Consider the following 16,109-nt stretch of genomic DNA (forward strand, 5'->3'; position numbering starts at 1 on the left):
TAATATGTAATTATATTTATATGAACTAATTAAACTTCTGATATCTCCCAAGCTTATATACTCACCTCTATATTGATTTGATCTTATCATAATAATTTATTATGACAATCTTAAGATACTATATTTTAGATGTTAGAGATCAAAAATATTGTCAAGCTATATGCTACATTACATCTTCAAGTGTTAAGAACAAATTTTTCGTACAAGTAGCACTTAATTTGCTTCAGCCAAACTTAAATTCAAGCTATCTTGATTGGAGATAACACCATAAGCTCCTAGTTCAAATCTAAGTCAAGTTGATATTAAAGAAACCAAAAAAATCCCGTCATAACCATAATTATTTACAGAATGTTTGGGAGAAGAAACTTATACTTTATTAGGTTAGCAACAATATTTATGGGCTATGAGAACAGGAGGAAAGAAATATATACATAACATTTTGCTTACATTGGTAAGTCATTATTTCAATACAAGATATGCATAAAAAATTTTATTTATGTATGGAGAAGCATTCGGATCTTTGCGACCTTTTAAATAAATCATTGTATTGCAATAGTTTATTATGTTTTTTTTTAATTCGTAAGTTTAATAGTTCATTTTTAAGTTTTTAAACAATTACCCGAAAAATATTATCAACTAGAATATAAATACCAATTTCATTCTGTTTTTCATGACATGATACAATAAAACGGCTCACTCTATTCATCAGCTACTCAATACGGCAGAGTTTAAATTATTTTTAGAGAAATTTAAAAAACATCAGCTCATATATTCGAACCATCGTTCTTGTCAATTTCATACAAATAAAATAAGGATAATAGTTGTGTATCTTACATATTTACAGGGCTCGTTTGTTATATAAAATATATCACACATATTTTCTAGTAAGTGACAGGACAAAGCTTAAATTTGTGGTTCCCAGCCATTCATAAGCCAGGATCTTTCTTTTTTTAAGTTTGAACCTCGAGCTACGCCTCACGCAATAAGTGCTTTTTATCGGCAGCCTCAATTTTCTTGCAGGGTCATTTCACATCAAATCCCTTAAAAGTGAAAATATATACAGTTTGACCAAGATTAATTTTGATCGAAAAGCCAAGGTCAGTATATAAATTATTTGTCTCAAAGGAGCAAACATGAAAATGCTTTTGAAATAAAACTATTTTTTTTTGCATATTTTTACTTTTGAGAAATACTTATTAATTTGTTGAAATTGAACCTCATATTCAAAAAAAACAGTTCAATGTAATTTTGTTTCGAAAAATTTTACTACATACTTTTTCACCTCTTGGAGGTTTTGAAAAAGTAATTTTCGAGGTAAGGGGAGTAGGTTGGTTCTGGCCTCCGATTTTAACTCATTTTTTAACAAAATACTCGCAAAATATATGGCCTTAATAAAAGTTGGCTAAAAATAAATTTGATGTTTTTTTTTTTGTTTTTTTAATGGACACATCTTCTCTATAACTAAGTGACCCACCGATTCAGAACCCCTATTTTACATCATATTGTGTTTTCATGTGTATCGTTGAGGATATCAAAATAATTTCTTTTTTTTTTCTTTTTTTAGAGGAGATAACATAATCCCTAATTTAGAATTGGCTTTCCCTAAGAAAAAAGCTTCACCGGAGAACAGCTCAGAGTCTATTAAGCCACGTCCCTACTGGATTCGATCAATTGAGAGTGGACAAGGAGTAAGAAGTTCCTCAGGTTTTACAACAGTTGGAAAACCTAAAATATCAGCAAAGCAATATAATTCCCCATTTGAAATGTATTCAGAAGAGGCTCTCGATGAAATTATGAAAGAAGGTACACTTGAGTAAGTATAGAAGATCAAATATGTTAAATAGTTAATAAGGCATGAACAAGAGCTAATAATAAATATTTTGTTCGCATGGTGAAGTGATGTTATGTAGTTTAAGTGCGCAAATTAAATAAATAAGAAAGGGTATTCCTTTTAATTTATGTTTCTTGTGCTCATAAAACAATTTTAAATTAGAATTTAAAAATAATTAAATAATCCTAACATTTAGGGAGTTGTAGTATTTCATCAGAAAATAATCGAGAGTGGCGCCACTCTCGGTCGTTTTACAAACAAACTAGTATAAATAAATAACGCCCATGCCGATTCCAAGTCATTAATTTTGTGATAAATTAAAAATAAATATGCATTCAAGTACATATATAATGTTTTGGCATTTTTTTAAAATAAATAACATTTTGTTTATTACTTACAGTTAATTAACTTAATACAAACTGCAAAAATAAAGTCATTATAAATAAAACAAAGCAGCCAAAAAATATAAAATTTCATATCAAAATCTGGCTGTACACGACTTATTATGGTGTATCTTTAATTTTTTTCTCCCTAAAAAAATTTGTTTTTTATACCAAAAACACTTAGTTGAAGCGTCAATCATCAGGGTTTCATTGACAAAAAAAAGTATTTGGTTCTATAAGGTTTATTTCAGCTGCGACATTGATTTGAAATTTTAAAATAGTAATAAGTGTTATTTTTAGAACGATCCGATCATGTTGCCGACTGATTATTATGTACACAATTATATTATATTTTATTTATACCAATAAAAAATACATTAAACACACGTCATGGCTAATCCCATATTAATAATCAATTTATTTTATAAGAAAGAAATATTATTTTTATATAGAACCCTAATTATTTACGCTTCAAATTAGTTTTTTTGAAGTCAAAACAATTTATAACCCGATGTGTCATTCCTTTTCAAACAAATTTCTTAAATATCATGGTTTTTTAACCTTTAAATTACATTTTTTTCGGGATTGGATTATCGTATATAAGATATAAGCACATATTTGAAATTAATATTCAATTTCGAAAAATTATACTATCTTTTAGATCAATTATGGATTCTTTTAAACACAAAAATTGGCTCGAACCTATAAAAAAAGTAAAAATACTCAGCAATTTCAAATCAAAAATCTCTAAAACTAGATTTGATACAAAAATACTAACTACATATTGATTAACAACTTTTCAATTACTATGTACTAAAATTGAATATGGAATTTAAAAAAATGTTTCTTCTTGACTTGTGATATTAAGCCTCTAAAATTTCAGTTAAAAATATTGTCCTCAATAGATCAACATAAATGCATAACATATATTAAATTAATTACATGCTTTCTTTCGACCTTGTTTGTATTATATTTTTACAAATAAGTTATTTGCGAATAAATTGCAATTTTCTGCACAAAGTAAATTTGATTGATTATAAACATTTTGACAATTTTCGAGCATTGTACATAAAAAAATTTATTAATTTGTTTCAAAGGACTAAATTCTGCGAAATATGTAATTAAAAAAACTAAAAGTGAAGTGGAGAATTAAAATGTTTTAATTAAGAAAATGTAATAATACTAATTTAAGAATAAAATTATTACATTAAAACGTAAAAAAGATCTTAGAGCGTAATAAGTTTCTTTAAAATAATACTTGTGAGAGGAGAAAAAATAAGCTCCTTCATCTTTTTTAAAGCACTTGATCTCAAAAACAGATATTTAAAGCACTTGATACTATAATACCAATTAAAATATTTATCAAATGTGGTGAGTCAATATAAAAACAATCCTGAATCAAAATCCTTATTAATTTTTTTACTTCACACATTTAAATTTTTAAGTACTCAAATATATGAGCAGTGATGAGCAAACATTTCCCAAAATGAATTGAGTTACATCTGCACTCATCAAACGCGATTGACTGATGAACATTTGAAATCAATTATCTTGATTCAATGCTGCAATTCCAAACCAAGATTGATGATATCTTGAATGCCATATTTCAGTTTTAGAAATCTATCTAAACTTTTTTTTTTGCTCCTTAGTTTGTAAGATTTGAATCTTTGCACACTATGTCCTATTTATGTACATTTTGTTAACATTGCTTCTTTGATACCCTTTAGTAAATAAACATTTTGTTTTTTGTTCATTGCACAGCACTCACTAATCAAAATATATATACATGATTTTTGTGAAGAAAAAAAATTCATTTTATAAATAAAAGATTAGTTTACATTAGTATATTTGTAAATAATTTCAATAAATTCGGAGTGCATCAACATAAAAACAATCATAAACAAAAACGAAAAAGGGAAAAAATCCCAGGTATTTTGTAATTCATATATACATATTTGAATCAGTTATAGGCTTTGTATTTAAATTTATAAGATTTGCTATGATTCCAAAGAATTTTTGCTAATTTTCATTTGTTTTAAGAGATTTATAGTGGGTCCCATAGGGCCCCTTTCATATAAAATCTTGCAATTTGTCATTCTTTTGTTGTGACTACAAATTTTGTTTAATTTAAAATTTGCAACACATACAATTGGTTAGTAATATAATTTTTTGATAGATATTCTTGATAATTCATTAAAGAGTACAAATACTATCCACACTCAATTTTGAATCGAATCATTCTAGCTTCCTTTAGTATTAATGGGCCACATTTTTAGAAAAAAATTGCATTATTATATTACAGGTAGAAAAAAGGTAAGGCCTAGACCGTTTTACATTAATTGGCTTACAACAAATTATTCAATGATTATACATTTGTAGTAGAAGTATTTAATAATGGCTCAAATGTCTTGAATAGACATTAAATTTCCTTTGTTCGAAGGAACGTTTTTCTTTTAATCTTTTTTTCTGAATAAAAAATACTGTTTCATATTGATTGATGTGCTCAACAATATGCATTGTTGTCTTAATGGGCAAGAACCTTCTTCTGTTTTCTTTTTGAAGTGATTCATTATGAATAAGGAGAAAAATGAAAATACTGTTAAATCATTTTTGACTATTTATGCTATATATATTAACTTAAAGCTGTTCTATGCCTTATTTTTTATCGTTAAAATTGAGCTGTTGAAACGTAAAGCTCTACTGAGTTTGTTTTTTTGTTGCGAAAAAAAAACTGATAACCGATAAATCGACTGTGATTTTTTTTTAAATTGACTCTTAAGAATCCAGTTTTAAATAAAGGTGTAAATAAAGGGTAATTCCTGGTGAGCTTGAAACCCAGACCTTAAGGTTGTTATGGTAAATATAAATACTCTAATAGCCCACTCATATTATCAAGTCTTAATTAAGGAACAGAATGGAGATTATTTTATTATTTTGCTGTTTCATTCCAAAGAATAGAGCACTATAAAAATGTCTATTTTTGAGGCATATTTTTGTCTTAAGAGGGTATAATTTAAGCCTTATTTTAACTCATTGATATATTATAACATGAATATATTTAGTAGATGTGTTATCTAAGATAGTTAAAAAGGAATTATGACTGATTTAATTATAAAATACAGCTTACAAAATATTCAACACAATACAATCCAGAAGGAGTGAGTCTGGACTACGTTCGTATTCTTTGATAAATTATGGTCAACTTCCAAAATCGAATTATTCTTAGTAACCCTATAGAGGTGCTGAAAATTGAACTTGAATAAGTTTAAATTGGCAATAAAAGAATGAGAAATTGATAGGATTGACAGGGTTTCCACGATAAATTGGAACTATTTTAAAATTCAACCTGCTTGATAAAAATGGAATTGGGAGTGTATTTGTTAATATGAAAAAGTTAGACATGATATTAAACAATAAATTTCTTCAACATGTCCTCCCTCAGCAGCCACCATCTTCTCCCTCCTGCCCTTGAAGGATTTGCATGCCCTGATAACTTCCTCGGAATCGACAGCATTCCACTCCCTCGTAATGGAGCCGGTAACATTGTGGTGAAGACCGCAGGGACCTCTTCTCTCTACTTGGCAAGCCACCTGTCATTCTGGACGTTGTAGCTTCTGTCGACAGTCCAGTTCTTCCCGTCAGAGAAGAAGATGACTCTTCCTACATGGCTCTTCAGGTCATTGAGGAGACGCTTACCGTTGGTGAGCCTGGTGGCCTTCATGGATGCCATGAGGATGTGTTGTTTGGCATTTCGGTATGAACTGTACCCGAGGTCCTCATTCACAGCCTTGGAGACCAGCTGCTTGCTCACTCCACGATTCTTGGCCAATCTGGACAAGGAAGTCCCCGGCGAAGCCTTGATGGACTTCCAGAGACCTTCAAGGAAGCGGGGAGTGCGGATTCGGTCACTTCTCATATTGTGGGCCTTGCAACAGACCTTCCCCTCAACCTCCCAGGCATTGAAGACCCGGTACACCGTGGTCGTGGGTTAGTTAAGAAGCTTGTAGATAGCAGAGGGCTTGTGTCCCGCGCGAGCCAATTCGAGGATGGCATCTCTCCTTGCTTGTTCCATGATGACTATTGTTTTTTGTCAAAACAATTGTGGTGGAAGTTATAGTGTATTGTTCACGCAACCTTTTATATTAGTATGATTTAACCCCGAATATCCACATTATGGATCTGAATGAAGTTTAAAGTAGTTCCAATTTATCGTGGACAACCTGTATAATGAAATGCCATTTCGTAGCCAATATAAGTCACTTAATTCAAATAAATATTCTAAATTATAGCTAAATTTTTTTAGGTATCCCAATTCGTCATACAAATTTAAATACAAACTCTATAATTAACTCAAATAAAAAAATTAATTTAAATTTTTATAAATTTAAAAAAATTGGGTTATGTTCTTTTCTTGATTTTTTTTTCAAGATTGCTTTTTTTTTTTTTTTTTGTAAACACACCACATATACAAATAACTAACATCATTTTGATGTAATTGACCCTCGCTGAGAAGGGCTCTTTTTTACATCTTGAGTAATATTACATAAGAGTTTCAGAATAGCAACTTGGTCTATGTTTTGAATTCTACATTAGGTTTAGTTAATCAACAATAAATAATCAAAAAAAATTAAGAATAGTTAACAGTTACATGTGATTTCGAATGACTGTAATTAACAAGAACATATAAATTAACTAAAAACAGCACCAGCTTTCAGCCACTACCATTATTGATCTCGCAGTAGGCTCTGCAAGTTCCTTTAGTTAACTTGCATGATTGAATAAATAAATTTGAGAAATTAAATAAAGTATTCTTACATTATTAAAAAAAAAAGGTAATTTATCAAAAATCATAGGAAAAAAAAGTTATAATACTTGTTATAGATTTAAAAGTTAAAATATTGGGATCAAAAGATAATATTCTATATTTGAAAAGTTTAATCATTATTATGATATGATTAGTTGTGATATAGAAAAAAAAACTTTCGAATGTAATTTTAAGTATAGCAAAAATATATATCAATTTATAATGTATATATTATTATTGACTTGTATTCCAACTTTTACGATGAGTTAATATGCCCAAGAGTTTCAGCTATATAGTTGAAAACCTATATTTGATTTAACGGAATTATATTGTTCCTGATATGGCCATTCAAATAAAATCAATCAATTTATTATTCTGATCAGTGATAAATCAATCAATTTTGGCTATTTTTTGTGCAATTTACAGCACCTTCAAAGGGTTAATAGTAATAGTTTCTTAATAGAAATTTACGAGAACTTGTCGAAGAATACAAATATAATCCACACTACCTATGTTATGTTATGTACAGAGAATTTTTTTTGTCTTGACACCCATATATTGTCCTCCAAATTTAATAATATTTGAACCAAAATATATGATACTTCTATTCTGGTATATCAACAAGCTTTGGATCTATGAGATATTTATTGAGAAATATAGACCGATAATATATACCTCTACCTCGCTAACAAGGTTCTGACAGAACGTGCAGGAGATTAGAATTTTCAAATTTAGGGAGGAAAGGACATCTTGTAAATAGTTATATGAGGATGATAACTCCAAAAATTTGACTTTTAGAGATGAGAAGGATATTAATTTTTTTTTATAAAAATAGTCAATATAACCGAGTCTTTAATGGGGATATTTTTGTTGTAAAAAAAATGGGATTTGGGTTGTTATCACTAGGTATATCCGGATGTCATTATTTACGGTGTATATTGTACATAAATAAATCTATATCATAACAAAATCCCACTTGATGTATTTTATATGCCAAAAAGTGTTGGAACTAACTAGATTTAGGTCTGCCATATTTTTCACGATACAAAAAAGTATTTGTATTAATCCGTATTATATTATTTTAATGTTGTTACTTGTTAATTTATTACATAAAAAGATCTTCAATACAATTTTAATACTACTTTTCATGAAAATAAGCTCTAATTTCAGAATTAAATTAAGTTGCGGATCTAAATATGGATTTTTGAGTATTCCAATTATTTTATTTTATTTGAAAAAACTATATTTATTTACGTGTCAATTTCTGGGGAAATACTCCATAAAATAATTGTACTTTACTCCCCACTATTTGAAATTATGAATTAAATCTTGTAAAAAAAAACTATGATTTTCTTTGAATAAGTTTTAGTAGTTTTTAATTTTACTTTGTTGATAAATCAATTGTTTTTATTCGAATTTTTAAACTTTTAATTCATCATTAATTACATATATTGTAAGTAGTCAATTGAGGTGGACTGTCACTACGTTAACTCTTACATATTAAACATTTATGGTGTATGTTGTTGTCAGCTGTCGATTTTTCTACTTATTTATCCATATTTTGTCTTCTGCACTCTGACTAGTTCAATTGGAAATCAACAAAATTTTAATAATGATTGCTCATATATCTATTTTTCCACGAATTATCGGCAATTTCTATCAAAAAATTATTCTGATGAATCCTTTGGAGGTGCTAGAAACTATACTATACGTAGCACAAAGCCATAGTAAAATTAATAAATTAGAAATTGATTGATTTTATCTGAAAAGGGCTAAATTATCAGGGCCAAATTTAGCCCTACAAATCAAATAAAAGTCCTAAGTTATAATTATTACTCTTGGGCATCTCAAATTACACTGAAAATTTGAAAACAGGATAAATATGTAACTGACCAAAATATGTTTATAATATATTGGGCTCTATGTTGTTGCCTCAATGACGGCCTCGATTCGGGTATTGAACCGCGTGCAGGTCCTACATACTAGTACCCGATCTACTAGTTGAGGACTCAAAAATTTTAAAAACCGTTTTTACTGCTATATATTTTTATTTTGTGCCATTTTTATGTCAAACTTATATTGCAAAAATTGGTAATTAAACAATTTTCTACACATTTTATCCAATATGTCTCCCTCCATCCCACATAATGGCTTCAATATGGGGGCAAACAGAAGCACAGCTGACCTTAATGATGTCCAAGGACAAGTTATCCACTCCACGGTGATAAAGGCATTCAGGGTATCGACATTGGGGTAACAGGTCTTGGCCATCTTGCCCCTCAAGACGCACAGAACAGAGAAGTACAGGGGGTTGAAGTCGGGTGAGGACGAATGCCAGAATTCAGCTTGCCGGAAGGCAGCCATACTCTCCCTGAAGCAATGCTGCACCTTCTTGGACGTGTGTGCCGGGGTGCCGCATTGAATAAACCTATAGATGTGCCTTGGGAACGTGCTCTTTAACCATGTCAAGACATGTTACCTGAGGACCTTGTAGTAGACGTCCATGTTGGCATTCTTGTTGACATAGAAGAAGTAGGGATGCATCTTACTGCCGTCGGACGCCACTGAGCCGAGGACCATGACTTGAGCTGGATGGTTGAGCCTAAAGATTCCGTCAAACCGAGTTCTTGATTCAGCCAGGAAGTAATCATTTCTTCTTTTCAAAACAGTGTCCACTTGTCTACTTGTGCACGGAGGAGATCGCACATCCTCTGCAGATTTCTTGTTGCTCTGATATTTTTTATCCAAAATTTTGTTATGACATCAACTAAACGTCAGTCCTTATACTTGTAGCGATATTTATAATAAAAAATAAGGGGACGTTTAAAAAAGCTATTTAATTATAAATTAATATGGTATCTTCTATAGTAAAAGTGGCAATTTATTAATTATACATGACTCTAACCCAGTGGTGTGCCCCACAATTTTTTCACGTTCTCTCAGAAGGATATAAGATATTATTTCTACATGGTATTGCGCTCAGACTCTATAAAGTTTGACAACCACTGCTCTAATCTATAGGCGTAAGGAGTTGAACTTTTTTGAGGTAATTCTAATTTTGCCAAAAATATTTGTAACTTGCATTTTTTTTTAATAAGCCTTGAGTGACTTTATTATTTTTCTTTATCTTTTTTTCGGAAAAAAAATTATTGACCTTTATGTAGAAAATATGTGTTCTTGATGACATTTTTAAAGAAAAACTTTTATATATATATATGAATTATAACATTTATCGAATATACTTGCCCGAATATAATATAATATAATAGATATTTTTAGATCCCTCAAAATTGCCCCCGTCTGTTACTCATTATTTATACAAAAAAGAGTTTATATTTATTAATAAGATCGAATAGTATAAATATCTGCAAAAAAAAAAACCATTTTCAAATCATAAGAGCTCTTCGGTTGTCTATAAGAAACTTAGTGTGTTGAATTAACTTTCTTTTAAAACTTATCCTCCAGCTCTATAAAAATATTTCTAGTCTACGGGCATAATAGTAAAAAATTTGCATTTATTGTAATATAGACTTTTTTTGAAAGAATAGCTATTAGTTGCTAAATATCTATAGTAGTTTTTTTTTTTTTTTTTTTTTTACATTTCAACAGTAGGTAAGACCGGGATTAGGTCGTGTTTCTCAAAATCAAAAAAACTATAATCAAAAAATTTACATTACAACTATCTTCTATATTAATAAAACAACGTTTGCATGTTTGTCGGTCGAGGCTTCCATTTTGAGTGTTGACAACTGCATGACTACTTGCTCTAGAAAATAAATATGTAACAACGAGTGTGTATAGCTAAAGCTCAGCACGTCATATCAAAAAAGGGAGTACATTTATACATTAACACACCCAAATCTTGTCGGCTGTTTACTCTGAGCAATGCGGGGCAGTTACACTAGTATAATTTAATGATGATTATTGTCTTGAAAAAATCAGTAACTTTCGTCCACTTTTCTTCAAGATTTTGTATAAAAAATGATACAAAAGTATATACTTTGTAATAATTGAGTCAGTTGTACACTTTTTTTCTTTTTGCTGTAACTTAAGAAGTAAAAAAAAGAAACTAATTAATAAAAAAGGAATATTCAATGAGTTCTCATTTTTCTGGAGGAGCATAACATCTAATCAAGCAACTTATTATACTGAAAAACATCAGTTTGGATGAGAAAATCAAGTTGGTGAACTCATATGAACTATTAAGAATATTTGTCGTAGTTGTAATTTTGTATCAGCATCACGTGGTACTTTAAGCAACACTTCCATTTTTGGATAAGATTTTAAATGCCAAAAAAAGATGTATCTAGTGAATGTATGTAATTCAAAATTAAAGAAGAACCGAGCTGACTATAAAAATAATTAATTAATGGTTGATAAATGATAAGTCCAACATATTGATATTATTTTCCTTTTTTCCTCTTCTCATAGCTATACAATTAATCTGATCTGTATACAATTTTGTGAAGATCGAACGGATCATTTAAAAACATAATTGTCTTGCGGAAAAATTTTCTCGATGCAAATTTACCTGCGGCAAAATTTTTTTGCGGTGAAATTACCTAGAAATTAATGATTAGAAAAAGAAAGGTAATTCATTATAGTTGTTATTTCATATAAGAGTACGAAAAAATAAAAGTGGTCATTGAATTGATCTTTTTTTTTTCTTTCTTAAATAAACATAAAGATTACTTTCTAAAGAAATGTCATTACATGAAATATGGATACAATTTATAAAAAAAGGACAAAAGAAGGCTTGGCCTTATTCAAACAAAGGGTCCTTCTAAAAATACAATAAAACATTATTTTCTAAAATAAAAAGAAGCATTTATTAAAAATGAGATGGCCAAATATTAAGAAAAAAGTCATATCATAACATAGTGGAAAAATACTAATAACTCAATCAATACCATAAAGTATTTTAATATAATGTGTTACATTATGCTATGTCCATGTCAAAACAGATCCAAATAATAGACCAAAAGCAGAAAATTGTTATAATAGGTTGGAGAATAAGTAGTTTCTTATTTTAGCTTAATTGAAATGCTTTATAAGGAGCCAATTTAAGCCAAATATGCCTTGTTCTGTTCGATAACTTTTTGCCAACGAGAATCCAACATCATAATGCCCTTCTCGTAGAAGTCTTTGTCCCTATTGGTAAAAAAACTCTGACAACCAAATGTCAAAGGCCTCTTATGAGGCCAAACTTATACCCCCAATCGCGTTGGCCATAGACAAGAACTGTGGCGGTCATATGGTGGCAGTTTTGGACCGTAGGATGGATGCATAAGAACTTCCCAATCGAGCTCCCGTATAATTTGCAAATTTTCTTGCTCCCTATTGAAACGTTTTTCCCATTCAGTAGTAAAAATGTGAAATATTGCAAATCTCTTCTTTTACAACTCCATATTCGACGCACAATAATTCAGGACTTAACCAACAAAGCACAATACTATAAAAATGTATTTTTAGGGTACTCTTACACCTTCACAACACTTTATCGTATGATCCGATGTGACCAATAAAGAACAAGATATACTTAGTTTTTAAAAAAATGGCGGGAAATAAGAAATTACTTCATCCAAACTAATATTATTGTAAGCTATCTTTTTGGAGAAATTTTACTATCTGTCGTTTTGCGAATAAAAAATCTTCAAACGGTATTCTACAAGCATATATATTTGAATTTCATTAATAAAAAACTTTTATTTTCACTTTAGATATTTTATACTAAATCATACTTTATTTATTAACTTTTTTTATTTGGGGAAGCAGAGACTCATATTATTCGATATATGCACATATCAGTAATTTCCCTAGAGGCTGAACTGATAAAACATTCATATATATATATATACACACAAATGTATATTTGTATATAATATGTACGCTAGAAGACACTCAAGACATTTCACAGTTAACAAATTCCATTTCAAAAACATTCTTTCTTTCTTTTATTACTTACTATCATTTTGTATAGTTGTTTTTTTAATAACTATATAGTAAGCTTTCCAACGAACAGAGATATAAATATAAATGATAATAATTTAATAATTAGGTATATCATAAAAAAGTATCTTCAAATAAATTAATTAATGCTTACATTTGAGCAACCGATTGTAGATTACATAATCATCACACATTTTTAAATAGTCCTGTAAAATTTCGAATCGATTGATGGTATCGTTTTTGAGAAAAAAAAGTTTAAAGTTCGACGTTCGAATTGTTTGAAGTTAAAATTCAACACTTCGATATTTTATGGTGTGTGATAATATGAAGATATTTCATTCAAATAGCTGTTGATCAGAAAGAAGAAAAGGAGGAAGAGACGTACGGTACATTTAACTCCCTCACGCCACACATTAATCATATTAATAATTAATAAAAGGGATCACGTTTATATTCCGTTCATCCAACTCCGTCCCGAGAAGGAATATAACGGATACACTTAGGCAATATACTTTCATTTACCCCATGGATATCTCCAATACATATTTGATTGACGGTTAAATCTCTTTCCACATTAGAAATGTCCAAGTATCGTCTGTCACAGTTCGAGTAGCTTCACTCCTACTTATCTCCTTGACAAATTATAAACATTTCGTTTTCAAGCATAAATAATTGTTATAGATCCCCTAATAGTTGTTCATACCAACATTATGTTTAATTGGATTAACGAGACTATTCCACTAGAATCATTGTCAATGTGGGGAGTTGAAGTCATATGGATGAATACCTTTTATTGATGGAAAAATATGAGAAGATGACAGAAGAATCTTTAGCCAATATTATGATCCGCCTTTTCCAATGGTTTATTACTCAATCAAGGTGATATTTTCGAACTAATTTATTAATTAAGAACTCAAATAATTTCCTTTATGAATTTTATATTATAATATTAAATTAATTGATTAATAAAACAATAAGTTAGACAATATGAAAACAATGTTTAATCATTGAGAAACTGAATTTAGCAATAACAGAATGTCACATTGTAATTTATTAGTTCTTTTAATCCTGTAGGAGCTCAGCTTCGTTTTGTATTCTTAAATACATAAGAGTTATCGAGGTGCAAGGTAGTCCATTGACTTCCTTGCTTATTAATCAATCGAACACGAATCTTTCAATCTAGTGAATGAAGCCTTACTCAAAAAAAGAAGATAACTTGGATTTTATAGAACGGTAATACAAAGATGTCTAAAGGAGAAAGTGGTGTTGTAATTAATAATTAATATTAATAAATGTTACCGAAGAATGTAAAAACCCATAACATCAACATCATCTATCGGAATATAAATGATAACTCTTGATTGTAAATGAAGGATTTAGAGTTAGAGACAATTCCTCTTCATAATTGATCCAACATATTATCAGGATATTAAAAATTTTGACATGGAAGAGTCTCAATGAAATATAGGATCGTATTGGAAATGAGGATTTAACTTTCTGGAGTGGATGATAGGAGCAACCAAGACACGATAATTATAGCATATTTTTTGCAAAGTTGATTACTTCCTGAGGTTCCATGAGTTGAAGTGAAGCGACTTGTACTCCGAAAGGCTCCATAGATACTTGGCTAGAGTTAGAATCTGAGAAGAAATTTAACAATGAATCGAATATTGTAGGTATCCATGGTATCATATCGCAGAACTGGTTCCATTATATTCTTTCTCGAGACGGAGTTGGAAACACAGACATGATCCTTTATAAATTATTAATACGATAAAGGGAGGAGTGGTGATTCTTCTTTTTCTTCTTATAATTTCTTCTTCTAATTGGTGTACCGTATGTCTGTTCCTCCCACTATTCGTTCTCATAACATAATATGAGATCCTTCATCTCAAGGATTGCCGAATAATCCAGGATTCCACTACGTACAAGAGTAGGTACGCTGTATTTTGAATTTTATCCACCCAAGAGATAAATATTCAAACAGCATTTGCACTCCTATGTATATTTATCTCCTATATTTTGCTATTTCATGGTGTCTGAAATTAAGAAACCTGATCCGAATAACGTCCAAAATTAAAAATTTTGATTTGAAAATTGTCCGAATTTTGGCCATATTTTGATAGTGTTTTTAAATCTTTTAAAAACTATTTATTCGATCTTTTAATGAAAATATTTTGATACAAAACTCTTTACTAACATAATGATCAATGTGTTTATTTTAAAAAATCTCAAATATAACGCACGATGTCTATATAAAGTATATGAACATAAACACCTCTTCGATGTGCCCGACGATGCGTAACTTACCATATATATCATTATACATTGAGAGATACAGAATTGCACGTATTGACTCCCATACAAGGTATTCCTGAGAGTAATTATATTGTCATGGTTCATAATGTACATATGAAAGAGTCGTGATACATTACAGAGTGCGAGGTAAAATTGTGGACTTGACTTTAAATCAATCTTAATTACTTTAGAGCAAATATTTTAAAATACTAGGTTGAATTATGAAAAGTAAAGACTGTTCCATTAATTTAAAAAAACTTTCAAAAATTTAGAGTTGTCAACATGGAGGTGAAAAAACAAAGGGTGTCTGATTTACTCCATGCCCAAGTGAATGTCAAGGAGATAATGAAGGTGATAGGGTCTTCACGAGTATTGTTTACAAGATTAAAAACATGGTAGCTTCGGATCAGATCCTTAAGAGATCCCTGATAGCAGTAGACACCCAAAAATCGGAATCATGAAGGATGTAAACATAGTTATCACCAGAAGTCCGGCCATGCCGATGAAGCAGCATGTCAAGGCTCTAAATGTCAGTTATTGAACTGTGAGGACGTATGTGCAAATGTGCAAGAATCTTATTTACAACGACATCAGTAATTTCTTTCAATAGCAACCAATGCCAGTTGGGTCAAAAGAGGACAAAAATTGTTGACTAACTTAAAGTATAACGCTCTGCTTGACTCCTTACTCCCCAAACTGTTTCCCCTCGACTATGCAATTTAGAACGTACTCGAGAAAAGACCTTGTGATACCCCTCACCCAAATTTGGATTACCTTAAGACCTCCATCGAGCAGCAATGGGCGTCCATGTCCGATTTCATCATTAAGAAGTGCTGCGAGGTAT

The 16,109-nt window shown here is 30.0% G+C and overlaps 1 protein-coding gene across 1 annotated transcript in view; it reads left to right on the forward strand.

The window, feature by feature from the left end:
* LOC121115645 (PDZ and LIM domain protein 3) overlaps positions 1 to 16,109 on the forward strand; it is an 81,827-nt gene that overhangs the window by 62,213 nt on the left and 3,505 nt on the right. Inside the window, exon 3 of the mRNA XM_040709739.2 lies at positions 1,565 to 1,813. Coding sequence (XP_040565673.1) covers positions 1,565 to 1,813 — 249 coding nt within the window. The remainder of the gene's footprint in view (positions 1 to 1,564; positions 1,814 to 16,109) is intronic.

This window comes from Lepeophtheirus salmonis, chromosome 1 (assembly GCF_016086655.4).
Source record: "Lepeophtheirus salmonis chromosome 1, UVic_Lsal_1.4, whole genome shotgun sequence".
Lineage (NCBI taxonomy): Eukaryota > Metazoa > Arthropoda > Copepoda > Siphonostomatoida > Caligidae > Lepeophtheirus > Lepeophtheirus salmonis.